The 19,167-nt window shown below is 35.0% G+C and overlaps 1 protein-coding gene across 2 annotated transcripts in view; it reads right to left on the bottom strand.

Moving 5' to 3' along the window:
* LOC129762893 (transcriptional regulator ovo-like) overlaps window positions 1–19,167 on the bottom strand; it is an 83,395-nt gene that overhangs the window by 7,809 nt on the left and 56,419 nt on the right. The window contains exons 2-3 of one of the 2 annotated variants that reach the window (XM_055761487.1): window positions 6,062–8,415; window positions 53–589 (exon numbers count right to left, since the gene is read on the bottom strand). In XM_055761487.1, coding sequence (XP_055617462.1) covers window positions 53–589; window positions 6,062–8,415 — 2,891 coding nt within the window. The remainder of the gene's footprint in view (window positions 1–52; window positions 590–6,061; window positions 8,416–19,167) is intronic. The other variant, XM_055761488.1, reaches the window with a different exon arrangement.

Raw genomic sequence — 19,167 nt, 5'->3', positions numbered from 1 at the left:
AAGGGGTTAGAGTTGAGGTTACCTGAGGCCTGAGGCATAGTGTGGGACCTACCTTCGTGCGACGCTCCTTGTACGCGTACTGATGCTGAACGCCGTGCACCTTCAGACAGTGGGACTCCAGCGAGCAGCGCTGGGTGAAGGACTTCTCGCAGAGATTGCACTTGTACGGCCGGACGCCGGTGTGCGTCCGGGTGTGTCGCTTCAGGTCGAACGTGTCGTTGAAGCCCTTGCCGCAGAACGTGCACAGGTAGCGCTTGACGTCCGAGTGGCACTTCATGTGCCGATTCAGCAACCGCTGCAGCGTGAACGACTTCTGGCATATCCGGCAGACGAACTTGCTGCTGCCGTTGGCACCGCCGGAGTGGTGGTGTTCACCACCCGAGCCGGCTCCACCGCTGCCCGAACCGCAGCTTCCGTCGTCCATCTTGAGTATCTCGGTCTGGTGCTGTTGCTGCTGCTGCAGCAGCAATTTGGTATGGTGTTTGTCCTCGTCCCGGATCCTTCCGGGGACGTTCTCCACGGCCAGCGGGTTCTTGATGCCGTGGCCACCGTTGACGAACTCGAGCTGCACTTCCGCTGGTAGGCCAAGCTGGAAGGGTCGGAAAAAGAAGAGAAATACATGATGAGATTTCGAAGAATCATTTGGAGGAGTGAGGTTAGTTTGGCTTGACAGTGACAAACAGAGGGAGGAGAAAAGCCACTCGGAATGAAGATCGATCTTTTGTACAGAAAAGCGAGATTGTGATTCCCATCCCTAACCAAGATAGCAAACCAACAAACAAGAGAAACAAGAGATAGCGAAAAAAAACTAAACTACTCTAATCACAGAGTGGTAAATGTATGTGTATGTATGTGGATCTGTACGTATGTAGACAAGAGTAGTTCGATAAGAGCTTTTGTGTTGACTGTCTTTTTTAACAGTCAACTAATTGACTGTATCCCCAGAACTTGGAGAAGGATCATTTTTCGACGACCTATGTATCTCTGTATCTCTATGTATCTCAGGAAAAAACGGGGAAATTCAAAAAAAATTGAGAAACTCAGAGACATTCAAACTATTCCGAAGAAAATTTAGAGAAATACAAATACACCCAGGTTTTTTTTACGCGGGGGATACGTACCTCGTAAAAAAAACCGCGTTAATTCGAAAATCCGCGTAAAAAAATCCGCGTTAATTGGAAACTCCCCGTAAAGAAAAAAAGGTCACATAAAAATCCTCTTGAGAATCGTAATGGGGTGCGGCATACGCTCTGAGGGAGCTTGAAAGGGAGAGATATGAACTGAGAGAGAGAAGTAATGTTGCTCAGGTTTACCCGCAAAAATCGGAAAATCCGAGAAAAAAACCGCGTGATTCGGAAGATCCGCGTAAAAAAACCGCGTTAATTGGAAAATCCGCGTAAAAAAAACCGCGTTAATTCGAAAATCCGCGTAAAAAAACCTCGTAAAAAAAACCGCGTAAAAAAACCTCGTAAAAAAACCGCGTAAAAAAAACCTAGGTGTAAACTCTGAGAAATTCCGGAAAAAATCTGCGAAATTCAGAGACATTCAAATAAATTTCGAAAAATTCAGAAAACTTCAAAGAAATTGCGAGATTAATTCGAAGAGAATTTGAGAAAAAAAGGAAAGATTCAGAAAAAAAACAAAGAAATTGAAATATATTTTGAGAAATCCCGAGAAATTAGAATAACTCAAAGAAATTCAAAAAAATTTGAAGATATTCAGATAAATCGCAGAAGGTTTGAAAAAATCAGAGAAATTCAGAATCCTTCGGAGAAATTCGGAAACGATCCAAAGAAACTCAGAAATTCAGATTCAGATTAATTCGAAATTTAATACAATTATTTAGGAAAATTCTGAGAAATTCATAAAAATACAAAATACAAAATACAATTGAAATGAATTTTGAGAAACTCGGAAACATTCAAATAATGTCGAAGAAATTTAGAGAAATTCAGAAAAAAATTACTAAATTCAAAGAAATGCAGAAGAAATCAGAGAAATTCAGAGACATTCCGATTATTTCGAAGAAAGTTCAGATAAATTCATTCATTCAGGAAAATACAAAAGAATTCAGAAATTCAGAAACATGAAAAAAAATCCTAAAAATCTTATAAATTCCGAACCATTCATATTAATTCAAAGAAAAATTAGAAAGAAAAATTCCGAAAAACATCGAAGAAATTCAAAAAAAATCTGAAAAAAATAAAGAAATTCAGATATATTTATAAATTTAGAAATTTTATAAGATGAAAAAATCAGAGAAACTCGGAGTCATTCAGATAAATTTGAAGAATATTTGAGAAATTCACAGACATTCAGATGAATTTGGAGAAAATTTGAAAAATTAAAAAAAAAGGATTTAAAGAAATTGAAATATATTGTGACAAAATCAGAGACATTCCAATCAATTCCAATAAGTTCGGAAAAATTTAGAAAAAAACATTGAATCTCGAAGAAAATTTTTGAAAAATTACAAAAAATCAGAGAAATTCAGTAGAAGTAAGAAATAATTGAAATAAATTCAGAGATAGCCGAAGATTGAATCGAAGTAAATTTAGGAAAATATAGATTCATTTGAATGTCAAAAAAAAAACCAGGAAAAAATACAAGAAATTTGAAGACATTCAGATAAATTTGAAGAAATTTAACGAAATTCAGAAACATACAAAGAAATTTAGGATAAAGTCTGATAAATTGAGAGAAATTCATAAAACTAAAGAGAAACTCAGAGACATTTCAATGAATACAAAGAAACTAAGAGACATTCGAATTAATTCAAAGAAAATTAGATAGATTCAAATGCAATTCAGGTTCATTCGAATAATATTACAAAAAAATAGAAAAAATCAAAGAAATTTAAAGACATTCTGATAAATTTGAAGAAATTGAGTGAAATTCAGAAAAATACAAAGAAATTTAGATAAATTCTGAAAAATTTAGATGAATGTCTCTAAATTTTTCAGAATTTATCTAAATTTCTTTGCATTTTTCTGAATTTCACTCAATTTCTTCAAATTTATCAGAATGTCTACAAATTGCTTTGATTTTCTCTATTTTTTCTAATCTTATTCGAATGAATCTGAATTGCATTTGAATCTATCTAGATTTCTTTGAATTAATTCGAATGTCTCTTAGTTTCTTTGTATTGATTGAAATGTCTCTGATAACTTTGGAATTGGAGAAATTTTTAAAATTTCGGAGAAATTCAGAGACATTCGAATGAATTGGAAAAAAATTAGATAGATTCAAATAAAATTCAAATTCATTCGAATAAAATTAGAAATAGTAGAAAAAAAAGGCAAAAGAAATACAAATAAACTCTGAGAAATTCAAACAAGTTCGAAGAAATTTAGAAGAAAAAAACAAAGAAACGAAATTTTGCTAAATTCAGAGAAATTCGGAGACATTTTTTGAATTCAAGACAAATTCAGAAACATTTAGATTAATTCAAAGAAAATATAGGAAAATTTAGAGAAATCCAGGAAATAACAAAGAAATTGAAATAAATTCCGAGAAATTCAGAGACATTCAAATTAATTCGAAGAAATTTTAAGAAATTCATAAAAAATCAGCGAAATTTAGAGCTATTTGAATAAATACTAATAAAGTCAGTAAAAAATCAAAGAAATTCAGACACATTCGGAATAAATTCGTAGAAAATTTGAAGAATTTAGAGAATTTCAGAAGAAACCGAGGAAATCGAAATAAATCAGAGAAATCAAAGAAATCCAAAAAAAACATCAGAGAAAACCAGGAAAAAAATTAATTTTTAATTTAAATCAAATCTGAAAATCGTCAAATTCGGAAACACAAAGATATTTAGAAAAATTCGAACAAATTAGTAAATTCAGAGGATTTCGAATCAATTCAGAAAATACCGGAAAACTAACAAAAATTCGGATTCAAATAACGTCAAAGAAATTTAGGAAAAAAAATCAAAGAAACTCGGGAACATTCAGATAAATTTGAAGAATTTAGGGAAATTAAGAAAAAAATCAGCAAAATTCAGATACATTTAAATAAATTCCGAAAGCTTCAGAAAAATAAAAAAAATTAGATACATTCAGATTAATTCGAAGAAAAATGCAGAAAAACACAAAGAAATTGAAATCAATTCTGAAAAATTCAAAAACATTCCAAAAAAACGAAGAAATTCATAGAAATTTATAAAAATTCAAATGAATTCATAAAAATCCAGAGACAATCAGAATAATTCGCAAAAAATTGGAAAAAATCAGAAAAATCCGGAAGAAATAGAAATAGAAGTATAGAAGAAATAAATTCCGAAAACATCAGTGAGATTTCAAGTAATTTCAACGAAATTCAGAGAAATTTAGATTAATTGGGAGAAAAAATTAGAGAAATACTGAAAAACACAAAAAAATTAAGAAAAAATCTGAGAAAAACATTTTCGAAAATGTTTTGAAAAATTCATAAGAATTCAAAAACATTTAAAAGAATTTGAAGAAATTCAGAAAAATTAAAAGATATTTGAATTATTTCGTATGGAATTAGAAAGCTAAAAAAATAGAGAAATTCAGAAAAAATATCAAAGAAATAGAGATATATTCAGAGAAATTCAAATAAATTGCAAGAAATTTTATGGAATTAATAAAATCGAAGAAATTGAGAAAAAATGGAAAAAATTTTTTTTATGGAAAATACACAAACTGATAAAGAGATTGAGATAAAATCAGAAAAATTTAAATAAATGATAAAAAAAAAATCAGACAAAATACAAATTTAGAAACATTCAGATTAATTCGAAAAAAGTTTGAAACAAATAGAAAAATAAAAGAAAAACAAAGAAATTGAAATAAATTCTGAGAAATTCAGATTCGTTTTTTGAGTATAAACTGCTCTGGAAAAGGGTCCGGGAAAATCCCTCTAGGTCAAATGAAACGGATGGATCTTACAATTGAATAGCTGCGAGCGCCCTTTCGAAATTGAAACAAAACACTTTGGCGATTACAATGAATGGAGCCTAGAGCGTCAATGAAAATGGTCATCCCGAATTTTCCAATGGGACTTCCTGCAAAATATTGATTCCCGCGCAAAGCTACCCTATGAAAAATTTAAGCTCAATCGGACGTTATTTACTAGTATCGCAAAGACATCAAAGTTGAAGTTTTCTGAAAATCGAAATCGGGGTTTTTTTGAAAAAGAAAATGTTGCCAAATGTCTTCAAATTGCATGAAACGTCGAGATTTACCGTTATACAACACTATACGCGGGACGCGACAGGAAACAACACTTATTGTTTTTATAAACGTAAAAAGGATGTTAAATTTACCTTTTTACTCGACCGGTTTCGGGCTCGACTGGACATCTGACATCGTCCCGTAGATGGGCAGCATCGAGCCCGAAACCGGTCGACTAAAAACGGTAAATTTAACATCCTTTTTTCGTTTGTAAGAACAATGAGTGTTGTGTCCTGTCGCGACCCGCGTATAGTGTTATGTACATTAGTTCTTACGTTAGCACAATCCCAAAAAATGAGATTTACTTTTATCTCGAATTTTTTTTTCAAAAATTTACTTTTTGAAACTTGGTTCGTCTCAAAAAAATCGATTTCTGACAGAAGAAAATAAATAGCTTTCAGTATTAACGATTTCGTCAGGTTTCAATAGCTCATAGAAGATCAATCGCTTCTAATCTCAGTGGGATCTGGCCGTGCAACCGATTTTGATGATTCCCGTGGACTTACCCCAAGATATTTGACACTTAGGATTCTCGAAATAAATCCATTTTTTATCGCCAGACACAATCCCATGGAGGAATGACTTCCATTTGTACGCGGCAGGCAGGATCGAGAACTTATTGAAGGTCCCAATAGATTTTATAGGGGCATGATTTGAAGGTCTGAAGGAATGTCTTGAAGACAAGGCCTAACTAAACAGAGAAGGTCTCTTATCGAACTACCCCCTTCCGCGTGTTTTAGTCTGTCTTTGGTGTATGTACATGTCAAATTATGTGTGCATGTGTGAGTGAGCGAATGAGAAAAAGCTAGTAGTGTGGGTGAGGGGGGAGAACACAACAACAACAACACGCGGGGGCTTACCCTTTGCTGTAAGACATTCAATTTCACGTCGGCCACAATCGGAGACAGGGGAATGGTGGACAGAGGCGGTGAGGACAGGGTTGTGGCGCCGGTCGCCACTGAGCACGGTGAAGCCGGTGAGGACGACAGCGAGACCGATAGTGACGGTGACGACGACAACGACGGTGAGAGTGACGACCGAGTCGTCGTCGATGTCGCGGCCACGGCGGCGGCAGTGGAGGAAGAAATGTGATAGAACGACGATGACCGGCGGCTGTCGGCCCTACTACTGTTGGAGATTCGACTTACGTTTTGGATGGTGGAGGCGACAACGGCCGGTGGTGGCGCCGTCACGACTCCGGGCGCTCCTACCAGTGCGGCGGATGTGTGGTGACCATGGCCGGGTAGACCAGCGGCCATGGCGGCAGCGGCCGCAGCCGCAGCAGCAGCTGCTGCTGCCGCCGAGGATGACGAAGGTGGCGTCGACGAGGACGAGGGTGACTGGAGGGAGTTGCTGTTGGGCGATGGTAGCGACAGATTGCTGTGGGAGTCGAGGTCGAAGCTGCTGAGCGATTGGAACTGGTGGGGAGTTTGGTAGCTGGGTGGGTGGTCCGGATGCTGCTGCTGGTGCTGGTGCTGGTGCATGTATTTGTGGGTGTTGTTGTTGTTGAAGTTGGTACTGTAGCTGCGGGTGAGCATAAGATGTTCGGGGTACTGTTCAAGACCATCGACGGCGTCCACCTGCTGAAGGGAGGTTGCCACGGAGTCCGGTGTGAGCGAAGGCGTCGAGGTGAGTTCAAGATCGTTGCAGTTGCTCGAGTGATCCTCGGATGGGAGTCGGTTCAGGAAGTGACTCAAATCCACCGCGTCCGTAAAACTGTCCAACAGGGCGTTGTCTCCTGGGGATGAGAACGTGAGAGTTGCTGTGAACTGGAGCGGATCAACACCCACTCCGTTCATGTCGACCATCATGGAATCGTTGACGTCATAGTTTCCGTACAGATTCGACAGTGAGTCGATTTTAGAATCATAGTCCAGATCGGCTTCGTCTTTCAGGGCAATCCCGTAGGCATTCTGTAGCATTGAGTATTGTTTCGATGGGTTACTGCTGTTCACAGCACTTTCTCCGTACGCTCCCAGGTTGGTGAGGTCTTGCGTGGTGTCGCAATCAATGTTGGTCCAGTTGGAGTTCAGGAAGCCCCCGTTTGCGTTGTACCCATTCAGACCCGCGTTCCCCCCCTTCAAACTCTCGTAGAATGGTGGCAGCGATCCGGTAGGGGGACTGTTCGGTCCATAGTTGGAGCGTCCATCACGACCTCCTCCCATGCCACCACCTCCAGCTCCTCCGCCGCCACCCCCTCCAATTGCACCACCACCGCCACCGCCAGCTCCGCTGGCTCCACTAGATCCTCCTGAACTCGACGAGAAGTTAACATTACCACCGCCGCTGTGAGTACCTCCGGTCTGTCCGCCCCCGTTCGATGACCGACCATGTCCCGCTGCGGCTTGCATAATCCCATTCAGTTTCCCGTATCGATGGGCACGCATCGACAGGAAGTGTCTGTGCAGAATTGCGGCCCTTCGTGCGTCACGCATCCGTCTCTCCTTCTCTTCGTCCTCCTTCTTGTTGTTGGCTCCCTCTTTGCACGCACTCTCCCCGCCCTCGCTCCTCTTCGGCACGTGATAATCGATCGGTTGCTCCTGCTCGGGTTCCAGCTCGGGAGCGCGCACCTTCAGATCGACCGCCTTCGGACTGCTCTCCAGGCCACTCTGTCGGGGCGACGACGAAGACGACGAGCAGACTGCCGTTGGAGCTCGCTGAATAACCGAACATCGTACCACCGGACCGGGCGCCGGCGGTGGCGATGGAATGCGCTCCTTCGGGGGCGGTGATCGAGGTGGCTCGATCGTCACCACCGGACGACGCTCCTCGGTGAGCACATTGCGTTCTTCCCGGGTTGGCTCGCTGCCGCTACTGTGTGGTGGTTCCTTCTTCTCCAGCTGGGGCTGTGGTGGAACTGCCGGACGGCTTGGAGGAGGATACTCCTTGCGCTCGGCCTGGGTGAGGACGTGTCCACGGCTCCCGTACGGAATCTCACCGCCCAGGATCGACGAGAAGAATCGCCGAACCGGGGTGACGTCCGGCTGCTGTGGTTGTGGCTGTTGTTGTTCTTTGGCAATTGTGCGCTGCAGGAATCGTGAGTATGATGATGAGGACGGCGGTGGCGGCGGCGGCGAGTTGCTTCCAACGACGCTGGAGAAGTTGTGGACCGCTGCATTGTTGTTGGCGGATGAGAAAATCGAGGATGATGGCGAGGTGGATCCCTCGCGACAGGGTGGACTCAGGCGGTTCTCCTCGCCGAAGATGGTACGAACTGTGTGTGAGAAAAGAAGAAAAGAGAGAAAAGGGAAGTGGAGGGTTAGAATTGGTCAATTGGCTTGAAATTGCTAATTTAGACAGCATGACTTGGCGTAATTTAAATCGATTCCCAAGAGACTACCACTACTGGCAGAACGAAGTTCGCGTCACGCAGCGCTGGCGTGACGCGGTCATGAGCGTGGGATCAATGTTTTTTTTCTTCTATTTTTTTCCCTCCGGGGGGGAGATGAGAAACCTAGAAACACATGAAAAGAGAGTTCTAGACATGCGATCTGCGATGCGCGCGGCAAAAAAAACCTTAACCGGAGCGAGGGCAATGCTTCGATGATGAACTATTGTTGCGGGGGATTTTTTTTCGCTGCGGGGCCTAAGCTTTTCCCAGAATTGTTCTTGTTTTCCAGCCGAAACCTTTCTCGGGGGAGGGCGGGAAGATCACAATCTCGCACATCGCACACCGAGGGACTCAGTCATCATCGGCTGAGAGGACCACCACGAAAGACTTGCGAGCATGCCGTGGAGGCGGCAGCGAACTCGAATTCAATTGCATTTTTTTTGCACCTAGTGATGTCCGGCTTTTGAAGTTAATCGTTCATCAACTAATCGAATATTTGTCAGCTATTGCGATACGAATAATCTTCCCAAAATTATCTATTAATCTTCACACTCAGAGAAATAATTGTTGTTCTGTTGAAATTGAAATAGTTACCTGCTCATTGTCTGATATCAACATGAAAAATTCGCGTTGACAGCAGTGAGCTTAGAGATGGGCAAAGCGGTTCACGTCAGTGAGCGCAAAAGTTTCAAAAATTTCAGAAATTCAAAATTTGCGAAAATTGATTGCTTTAAAAAATGTTGAAGTAATCATTAAATAATCAAAAGGTCAATTTCTGAATTTTTTAGTTTTCTAAATTTGAACTTTTTGGATATCCTATGTTTGAAATTTTTAGTTTTGGAAATTTCCAATGTAAGAAATTTCAAAATTTCCAGAATTTTAACTTTCTGTAAACTAGTAATTTAGAATATTGAAATATTGAAATAAATTAAGAACTTTGAGAATTCTAAATTCCGGAAAAACTTTCCAAAAACTTGAAAATGCCTAAAATTGGAAAATTGGAAACCTTTGGGAAATTCAATTTTTAGAAGAATGGAAAACTGAAAATTCTGGCAATCGAAAATTCCTAGAATTTGAAATTGGTGAAACTCGAAAAAAAGAGAAAAATTCGAGAATTCAAAATCCCAAAAATTGTAAAATTAAAAAAGGGAAAAAGAATAAATTTTTAAAATTGAAGATTTTGCAAATTGAAAGAAAATTTGGAAAATTGAAATCTCCAACTTTGAAGATTATCTTAATTGAAAATTCTAAAAAGAAAAAAAAACGATACTTTCAATTCCATGAATTTAAGTTCAGTTCCAGTTAATTCTGTTCCGAAAATTTCAAATTCTGAAAAATGAATTCCGAAAATTAGAAATTTAATAGTCTCCTAAAAAATTTCTGAATTTAAATTTTTTGTAAATTTCAAATTCTGAACAGTAAAAAATACGAAAATAAATTTAAAAAAAAAATATAAAAAATCGAAAAATAAAAAATTGAGAATCGAGCACTGAAAATATTTGTTTTTCAGAAAAATTTCAGGAAATTTAAAATTCTGAAAATTTTGATATTCCAAAATTAAGAACTTCATGAATTCAAAATTCCGGAAATACGGAATTTCCTGAAATTTAAAATCGTAAAACTTGACATTATGAACTTAGATAATTTGGTATTTCGGAAATTAAACATCCGGAAGAATGAAATTTTCAAAAAAATTTAAATTCTTAAAATTTCCAAGAATTCTGAATTCTAAAAATTAAAATTCTTAAACATTTAAATTTCAGAAAACCATCGAAAATTTCAATATTTTCAATTCCGTAAATTCGGATCCTGTTAATTTTCAATCCTGATCCTGTTCAATCCGAATTTTTCAAATTCTGAAAATTTCCGAAAGTTGCAAATTTAATTTAGGAACCTAAAATTCCTGAAGTTAAAAATTTTGTAAATTTCAAATCCTGAACATCGAAAAAAACGAAAATCAGAATTTCTAAAAACCAAAAAATTAAAAAAAAATGGAATTTAGAAAATTTTCGAAATCTTACAATAATTGAAAAATTTGGAAAATTGAGAATTGAGCATAAATTTTTTTCTCGGAAAAATTTGGGAAAATTCAAAATTTAAATAATCCAAAATTAGGAACTTTATGAATATAAAATTTTCAAACTTTAAAATACTAAATATCCTAAAATTCCAAAATTAGAAAATTCCTTAAATTGAAATTTCTTTAATTAAAAACTTAATTAATTTGGTATGTCGAAAATTAAACAAAATGAAAATTCTGAAAATAAGGAAGTGAGGAAATAACGCAAATTAATGATAACGAGAATTAAAAATTTTGAAAATTTTGAAAAGTAAAGATTCCGAAAATTCCGAAAATTAAAAATCCCGGAAACTAGAGATTACCAATTTTAAATTGTTCGAAATCTTTAAATTCTGAAAATTAAAAATCCTTTAACATTAAAATTTCCGAAAACCATTGAAAATTTAGAAAAAAATTGAATTTCGTGAGTTCTAAATTCAATCAATTTCTTGAATTTCAAATTCCAAAAATTTTAAATTCCAAAAAATTAATACATATTTTCGAAAATAAATAGTTTCGAGAAATTCCTAAAGCTAAAAATTTTTGGAACTTCAAATTCATAACATTCTAAAGGAAAAAAAAAATCATAACATTGAAAATTTCGAAAATTTTAATTTCTGAAAATCTAAAATTTCGAATAATAAAATTTCTAAAATTCAAGAATTCCCCTGGATAATTTAAAATTCTGAAAAATGATAAACTTAAAATTTGAAAAAAAAAATTGTTTAAATTCATTGAAAATTGAAATTTTTAATAACGAGAATTTAAAGTTTCAAAGAAAAAAGATTCCAAAAATTCCGAAAATTAAAAATTACAAAAATTTAAATTGTTGAAAATTTTAAATTCTGATAGTTAAAATTCTTAAACATTTGAATTTACAAAACCATTGAAAATCTCGATAGAATCTCGATATCTAGACTCCAAAATTCACTCAATTTCGTGAATTTAAAATTCCGAAAATTTAAAATTCTGAAAGACGGATATTTCAGAAAACTAAAAATTAGTAAAGTTAAAAATTTATGAAAATTCAAATTGTAAACATTGAAAATTCCGAAAACTCAAATTAATTATTCCAAAATTTTTTTTCCAAAAATTTTACATTCATAAAAAATCTACATCTTGAAAATTTGGAATTGACCATAAAAAAAAATATATTTTTTTCAGAAAAAAGAAAATTAAAAATTTCAAAAATTACAAATGCCCATAGTTGAAATTATTGAAGAATGAAAATTTGGAACTTCGAACATTCTAAATTGACAATTTCAAAAATAATAATTATATTTACAGGGAAACTTCGATATAACGTACCCTCGTTATAACGTACCCTCGATATAACGTACATTTTATCTCGATATAACGTACACTCTTCCAAAGTGTGAAGGAAATTTTTTTTCAATACTTTTTTTTCTGATAGAACAATGAATTATCCGTATTGTGTTGCTAAAACAAGTTTTGTGCCTTCAATCATTTCCGAAATACAGCTGGTTTTGTGATTCCGGATTCTAAATGAATCAAGCTTCAATCAACAGTACGAAAGGAAACATCATGAGAAAGGCTGGCTTAATCTTCTGATTGAAGTTATTCATTAACTTTACTAAAACAGCAACACAACATTGTATTATGGACTACGTTTGTGAGTACTTATTATGCTTCGATATAACGTACAATTCGATACAACGCACAATTTTGAAAGTGAAATATACGTTATATCAAAGTTTACCTGTATATATTTTTTTATTTTTTTTCCGAGAATTCAAAATTTCAAAAATCGAACATTCCCAAAAACAAAATGACCAGAAATTGAAAATTTAAAAAAAAAATGCAAAATACAAATATAAATTAAAATTTCTTGAATGAAATATTTCGAAAAATATAAATTTTCTAAATAGAAATTTCTTAAAATTAAACATTTCGGAAATTTTAAATTCTGAAAATTGAAAATTCCGAAAATTGAAAAATTCGAAAAATGAAATTTTAGAAAAACTGAGAATTTAAAAAAACCTATAAATTCCTAAAAATGGAAAATTGAAAACTTAGAAAATTGGAGATTGAAAACAACAAAAATCAAAAAATTAAAAATTCTCAGAACTAAAAGTTTTATTTCGGAAATTAAAAATTTATAAAATTATAAAGAGTTCCGTAAATTAAAAATCATGAAGATTGAGGGTTTCTAGAATTCGTCGAATCTCCGGAATTTGGAACCTTCGAAATTCACAATTTTTGAAAATTTTCAAATATCAATTTCGGAAAATTCAAAATCTTAAAAATTTCTAATTTTCAAAAATTAAGAATTACTAAAATTTGAAATTCATAAAAAATTAACATTTAAAAAAATTACAATTGAGCATCAAAAATATTCTTGAAATTCTAAAATTATAAAATTGAAAAAATCGAAAAAATTAAATTGAAAAATTAAAACACTAAAATAAAAAATCAAAAAATTCAAAAGTGAAATAATTATAAAAATTTAAAATTGCAATGTTAGGAAAAAAATAAAATTTTGAAATAAAAAATTGAAATTGAAATACCGAAGAATTGAAAATGAATAAATGCATGATTGGAAACATGAATTCCGTAAATGGAAAATTCCAAAAATTTCAAATTCTGAAAAATTATTTTTTTACAAACTGAAAACTATCTAATCCTCTGAAAATTTTAAATTCCTGAAAATTCAAAATATCAAAAAATTATGTTTTCAATTTCTAGTTCTGAAAATTACAAATTTTGAAATACTTTGCAGTGTTTGCATAGAAATTAAAAATAGCAATTCTTGGATTTTTAAATTTTAAGGAATTAATTATTTTCAGTTTCAATTTCAAAATTTTAAAATTTTTAATTTCGATAATATGAATAATTCTGAAAAAAAAAATTTAAAATTTCATGACTTTAAATTTTTGGAAAATTGAAATTTCAATAAATTGAAATTTTTGACAGTCCAAAATTTTTAAAATCGAAAATTTCAAAAATTCTAAATTACGAAAATTCCGAAATTTAAGAATTTAAAAATTAAAATTTATGAAAATTCTGAAGCCATTAAGAAATTCAATTTTTAGAAGAATGGAACACTAAAACTTTCGCCTATCAAAAATTCTTAAAATTGAAATTTGGTGAAATTTAGAAAAAAAAATCGTGTAAAAACAGAAAATTTTCAATATTTAAAATGGGAAAAAATCCAATTTTCAAAATTCAAGATTTTCCAAGTTTTGAAATCTCCGAATTTGGAAATTCTCTTATTTAAATTTTCGAATAATTGAACCGAGGGACTCAGCGATGGGCCATTCAACATTTGAGGGGACCACCACGAAAGACTTGCGGGCCTGCCGTGGCGGCGACGAACTCGAACTCGATCTCTCGATTGCAATTTATTTGCGCCGCGAAGCAACAGCAGTTGCGTCCACTCTGTTTTTTCTTGCTCTCGGAACCAACAATACACAACATGTGCGCGCAGAATGCGCGTGAAAACCGGAAAGAACATCCCTTCTTCTTGGAACAATTTCTCCTTTGGGTTAATTGGGGGGAGCCAAAAAACGAAAGAAAGAAAAGGAAATAGTTACATGAAACATATGTTCAGATAATTGCGCATCGGAAGAATAACATTGAATGGATCCACCGCTGGTCCGTGAAGGAAAGTAGGATAATTTCGTCAAAGGTCTCGAATTCGTCCATTACGATCGTCCAGTTACGGAAACCGGTTTCAATCGACGACGATGATGGCATTCTCATTCTGCTGTGTCCAATACTTAATATGTCACACAAAAGCATCACACACTTTCCCCGAGCGAAAAGATACAAAATGTTTTCGAATTTGGTTTTCAATTATTCTCGGAAAGCCGCCCGAGAACACTTCACTTCGCCGCCGGGAGGGAAAGAGAAAGACAACGACAAGCGCGAAAGAACAGAGAGCAAATAAAGCAAATCGACTCGACTCGACTCGACCTACATAACACAAAACACAACCGAATGACCGTCAGCAATGAGACGAATGAGACGGCGGCGCAGCAAAAGCAAAGACACACAACACAATCACAACCGCCGCGCCGCTCCACTGCTGTGAAGCTGCTGAGATGGTGTTAGTGTTGCATAAGGTCCAAAGCGAAAAACGACGGAATCACCGGGGCAGCCGCCGCTGACTCTTATGAGATCTTGGATTTTTCATTGTCAATAGCGCGCGCCGTTTGCCTTCATAATGCTGCTCTGCGCCTGCGCCTTCACCGCGTCGCCACCACCGACTTTTCGCGTCTTTGGTGCTATGCTAACACATGGAGAAAAAAAATAGCGCAGCGCACCTTCCCCTCTCACGTGTGTGTCCGGCTGCTTTGATCGATCGATCGATCGATTAATCACTAATAAAAGTGCGGAGCTTGGAGAGTGGGGGAGGATCGGAGCCGGAAGCTCGGAAGAAAAACGGAAAAAGAGCAGCAAGCGGTGCGCGTCTGCATGCAAAAAAGATGCCAACTGCATTTGGAGGTTATATAACCACGAGCAGCGCTTGCTTAGAAAGGTGAATTTGTTAATGACCTGATAACCCCCAAAACAAAATGTCTCCGGAATTGGAGTATTCGATTCGATTTTTGATTCTCCAGCTGGAATTGGAGTGTGCGTCTCCGATTGGAGATTGGTCGAGAAATATGGCCGGAGTAGATGATGGGCCTGATTCCCGTTTCCACTTCACGGTGAAAACGAAATGAAGTGTCATCCGCGATGACAACGGTACGGTGTCGACATCTGCATATGAAATCAGTTTTTTCCCCTAAAACTTATCATTATAATATAAAATTATCTTCAGATACAATTTTTGTCAGAGATTATTTTACCACATGAAGAAAACAAACTTTCCCATTTACGTTGAACACTAATTTGGTGCGGAGAAGTTAACTTTCATTCATAACTTCTATCTAAAAGGTGTTCATTATCCTTAATTATCTTTGACGCTTCACCAACTCGTGAAACGTAAATCAATGGCGTACCGTTCATTTAATTTTCACCGTGAAATGTGAACGGGAAAGAGTCCCGATGTGTCAATTTGAATGGAATATTTATGCACCTGTTATTATTTGTCTGCATTTGTTACTCTTCATCGAGTGGTCATTTGGCTAATAATTTTGTTATTTATTTGAATTTGATCGATTTTCATTTTTCTCTATTTTTTTAACTTTGTTATTTCTATGTTTCTCTCTGTCTTTCTTTGCTTCCCTCTTTCTATTCGTCTTTTTCTTTCTGCCTTTTTCTCTACCTTTTCACTTTTTTTCACCTTTACTTTGTATATAATGAAATTAAATGTTTAAATTTTGAAAAGTTTTCGAGTTTCAAAGGATTCAATAGTCTTCGATTTAGATCATTCCCAATCGAGGAATTGGATATCAGACGAACAAATATTCTCAAAATTGAGGAACCTTGGAATCTGAAACTGTAAATCGAACCAAACTAATTCGCAGATTTGAAGGAAGGAAGGAAGGGAGAGAAAGAGAGAGAGGGAGAGAGAGAAAGCAAAAAAGCGAGAGAGAGGAAGCGAAAAAACGAGAGAGAGAGAGAGAGAGAGAGAAAGCGAAAAAGCGAGAGAGCGTGAGAGAAAAGCGAACAAAAGAGAGCCAGAGGGAAGCAGGAAAACAGAAAAACAAAGACACTGAGAAGCAAAGGCAAGCAAAGAAAAACAGAGAGAAAGGAATAAATCGAGAAATACTGACCGGAAGAGAGAACGGATGACAAAGGTTTACAGAGAGACACAGAAAAAAGAAACAAAGAAACAGAGTGACCCAAGAATTGAAGTACCAGAGAATTCAAGCATCATCTAGAAAAGTAAAAATTCCTAAACACAATAAAGCATTGACTAAAAATCATTCGAACTACAAAAATATAGACAAAATAGTTTTAAAAACAGAAAACATGGTTCTACCATTTGAATTAAACTAATGCCAATGGAGGGCCAATAATGAAGGAATCTATAATTAAGAATATGAAAAATTAGGATTGAAGAGTGATCGAAAATATGAAAATGATGGTTTATTAGAATCTGAAAAAAATAATTAAAAAACAGAAGAATGAAGAAAGAATGAGATAAATCAGTTTAAAACGGATAAATTTCATCTCATTATGTTCCGAAGAGCATGATTGCGGTAGCGAATCTCTGATGCAACAATAATGGAATTCCCGCTTTGCTACAGATAAAGAAACCTCAAAATAGAGAGTGGAAAAAGATAGACAGGAAGATAGAAAGCGAGGCAAAGAAAGACAAAGAGAAACATAGAAAGATAGAGAAACTAAAAACGACAAAAATACAGAGATAAACAAAGAAAGACGGAGAGAAACAGAAAAACAAAAAGAAACAAAGAAAAACAGAAAAATAAAAAAAAGATCGAGAAAAAGAAAGAGAAAACAGAGAGAAAGAGAGAAGCAGAGAAAGACAGAAATAAACAGAGAGAAATAGAGAGAATCAGATAAAGAGAGAAAACGAGAAAGAGAGAGAGAGAGAAAAAAAAGACAGAAAACCAGAGAAAGAAACAGAGAAAGACTTAAAGAAGGCCAAAAATGCAGAGAGGATGACAAAAACGAAGAAAACGAAAGAAAGACAGAGAGGGGAAAAAAGAAAAACTATGAGTCAGAAATACAGAGCTAAACAGAGAGAAAAGGAAAGAAATAAAAGCAGAGAAAGACATAGAGGAAAGCAGAGAGAAATACAACAAGAAAAAGAAAAGAGAAAGAGAGAAAGAAAGAGAAAACAGAAAGAGAAAAGCAGAGAAAGAAAGAAATAAACAGAGAAAATCAGATAAAGAGAGAAAGAAAGAGAGAGAGAGAGAGAGAGAGAGAGAAAAGACAGAAAAACAGAGAAAGACATGAAGAAGGACAAAAAATGCAGAGAGGAAGACAAAAACGAAGAAAAAAGAAAGACAGAGAGGGGAAAAGAGAAAAACTATGAGTCAGAAATACAGAGCGAAACAGAGAGAAAAAGAAAAGAAGGAAAGCAGAAAAAGACATAGAGGAAAGCAAAGAGAAATGCAACAAGAAATAGAAGAAAGGAAAGCAGAGAAATAAATAGAGGAAAACAAAATTAAAAAAAAGACAGAGCGAGAGAATAGAAAAAAATGAGAGAATTCATAGAATCTATAGATTTATGAAGGAGTCAAATAATACATAAAACCAGAATCGAAAGAATGGTAACACCAAAGCTTTCTGCAATTTGGCAATCCAAGGAAAAAAAACCTAAGAGTTACCTAGAAGGATAATAGAAGAATCAAAGTTAATTTCATGACAAAAAAATTGAGAATTGTTCAAAGAACATGATCTTTGATCAAATCTTCAACAGAAATCCACCTAACAACGATTGAAAAATTAATAAAAAAAAAGTTATGAGATATTTAAAATTGAAAATCTCCAATAAGAACAAAAAAAAATGAATGTAAAAATGAACAAAAAATAAAAGTAGCAATTCATTGCAGAACATGAAAAATCAAATAATATAGAAGAAGTAACGAGACGAGGCAGTAAATTTTGGTTTCATTTTATTACGAAGAACAGATCGAGATCGAGATCGTGAAAAAATCAAAGAATCTTAATTGCTCTTTATTGAAAACTTCCCATGTTGGTTTTAGCGTTTCAATAAAATGATCTCACCGTTTTTTGTTCATCCGAACTATGAATACTAAACTAGATCTTCGCTTGTCATATTTAGGGATTCTTACTTTTATTTAATTATGTTTTTTTTTTATTTTTGGATTTTGTGATACTTAGATTATTTCATTTTTTCCCGATCTCGACCTCAATCTGTTCTTCGTAATAAAATGAAACCAACATTTACTGCCCCGTCTCGTTACTTCGTCTATATTCTTTGATTTTTCATCTTCTCCAATGCTTTTGTTCATTGTTGCGTTCATCTTTAACAAAAATATGTTTCAAGAAAATTAAAGGAAAGAATTTCAATGCATGGGAAACATGAAAGGGAATCAACAATTGTAGAAGAAATTGTTCCGTTATTTCTTCTACAATTGACAAAGCTGATAAATTTAAGCTTCATTCTGCTAAGAAGAACACGAATATCAGGGAGAAGTTGAAGAATCGAATCACCAAAGAATCCGAAAATTGGAATGAATTGAAGATGTTTGTTTTTTTTTATCCCATTTATTTACTTAAGGCTCATCAGCATTTTAGCTGTAACAGAGCCGAATTTTAATCGTGTACATGTCACATGGTTATCTTATCTATAATTAGCACATTACACAGTTGCCAAAATTAGGATTGAAGAGTGATCGAAAATATGAAAATGATGGTTTATTAGAATCTGAAAAAAATAATTAAAAAACAGAAGAATGAAGAAAGAATGAGATAAATCAGTTTAAAACGGATAAATTTCATCTCATTATGTTCCGAAGAGCATGATTGCGGTAGCGAATCTCTGATGCAACAATAATGGAATTCCCGCTTTGCTACAGATAAAGAAACCTCAAAATAGAGAGTGGAAAAAGATAGACAGGAAGATAGAAAGCGAGGCAAAGAAAGACAAAGAGAAACATAGAAAGATAGAGAAACTAAAAACGACAAAAATACAGAGATAAACAAAGAAAGACGGAGAGAAACAGAAAAAC

Source organism: Toxorhynchites rutilus, chromosome 1 (genome assembly GCF_029784135.1).
Source record: "Toxorhynchites rutilus septentrionalis strain SRP chromosome 1, ASM2978413v1, whole genome shotgun sequence".
NCBI classification, from domain to species: Eukaryota; Metazoa; Arthropoda; class Insecta; order Diptera; family Culicidae; genus Toxorhynchites; species Toxorhynchites rutilus.
The sequence above is the reverse complement of the archived record's forward strand: the minus strand, read 5'-3'. Positions and strand labels throughout refer to the sequence as shown.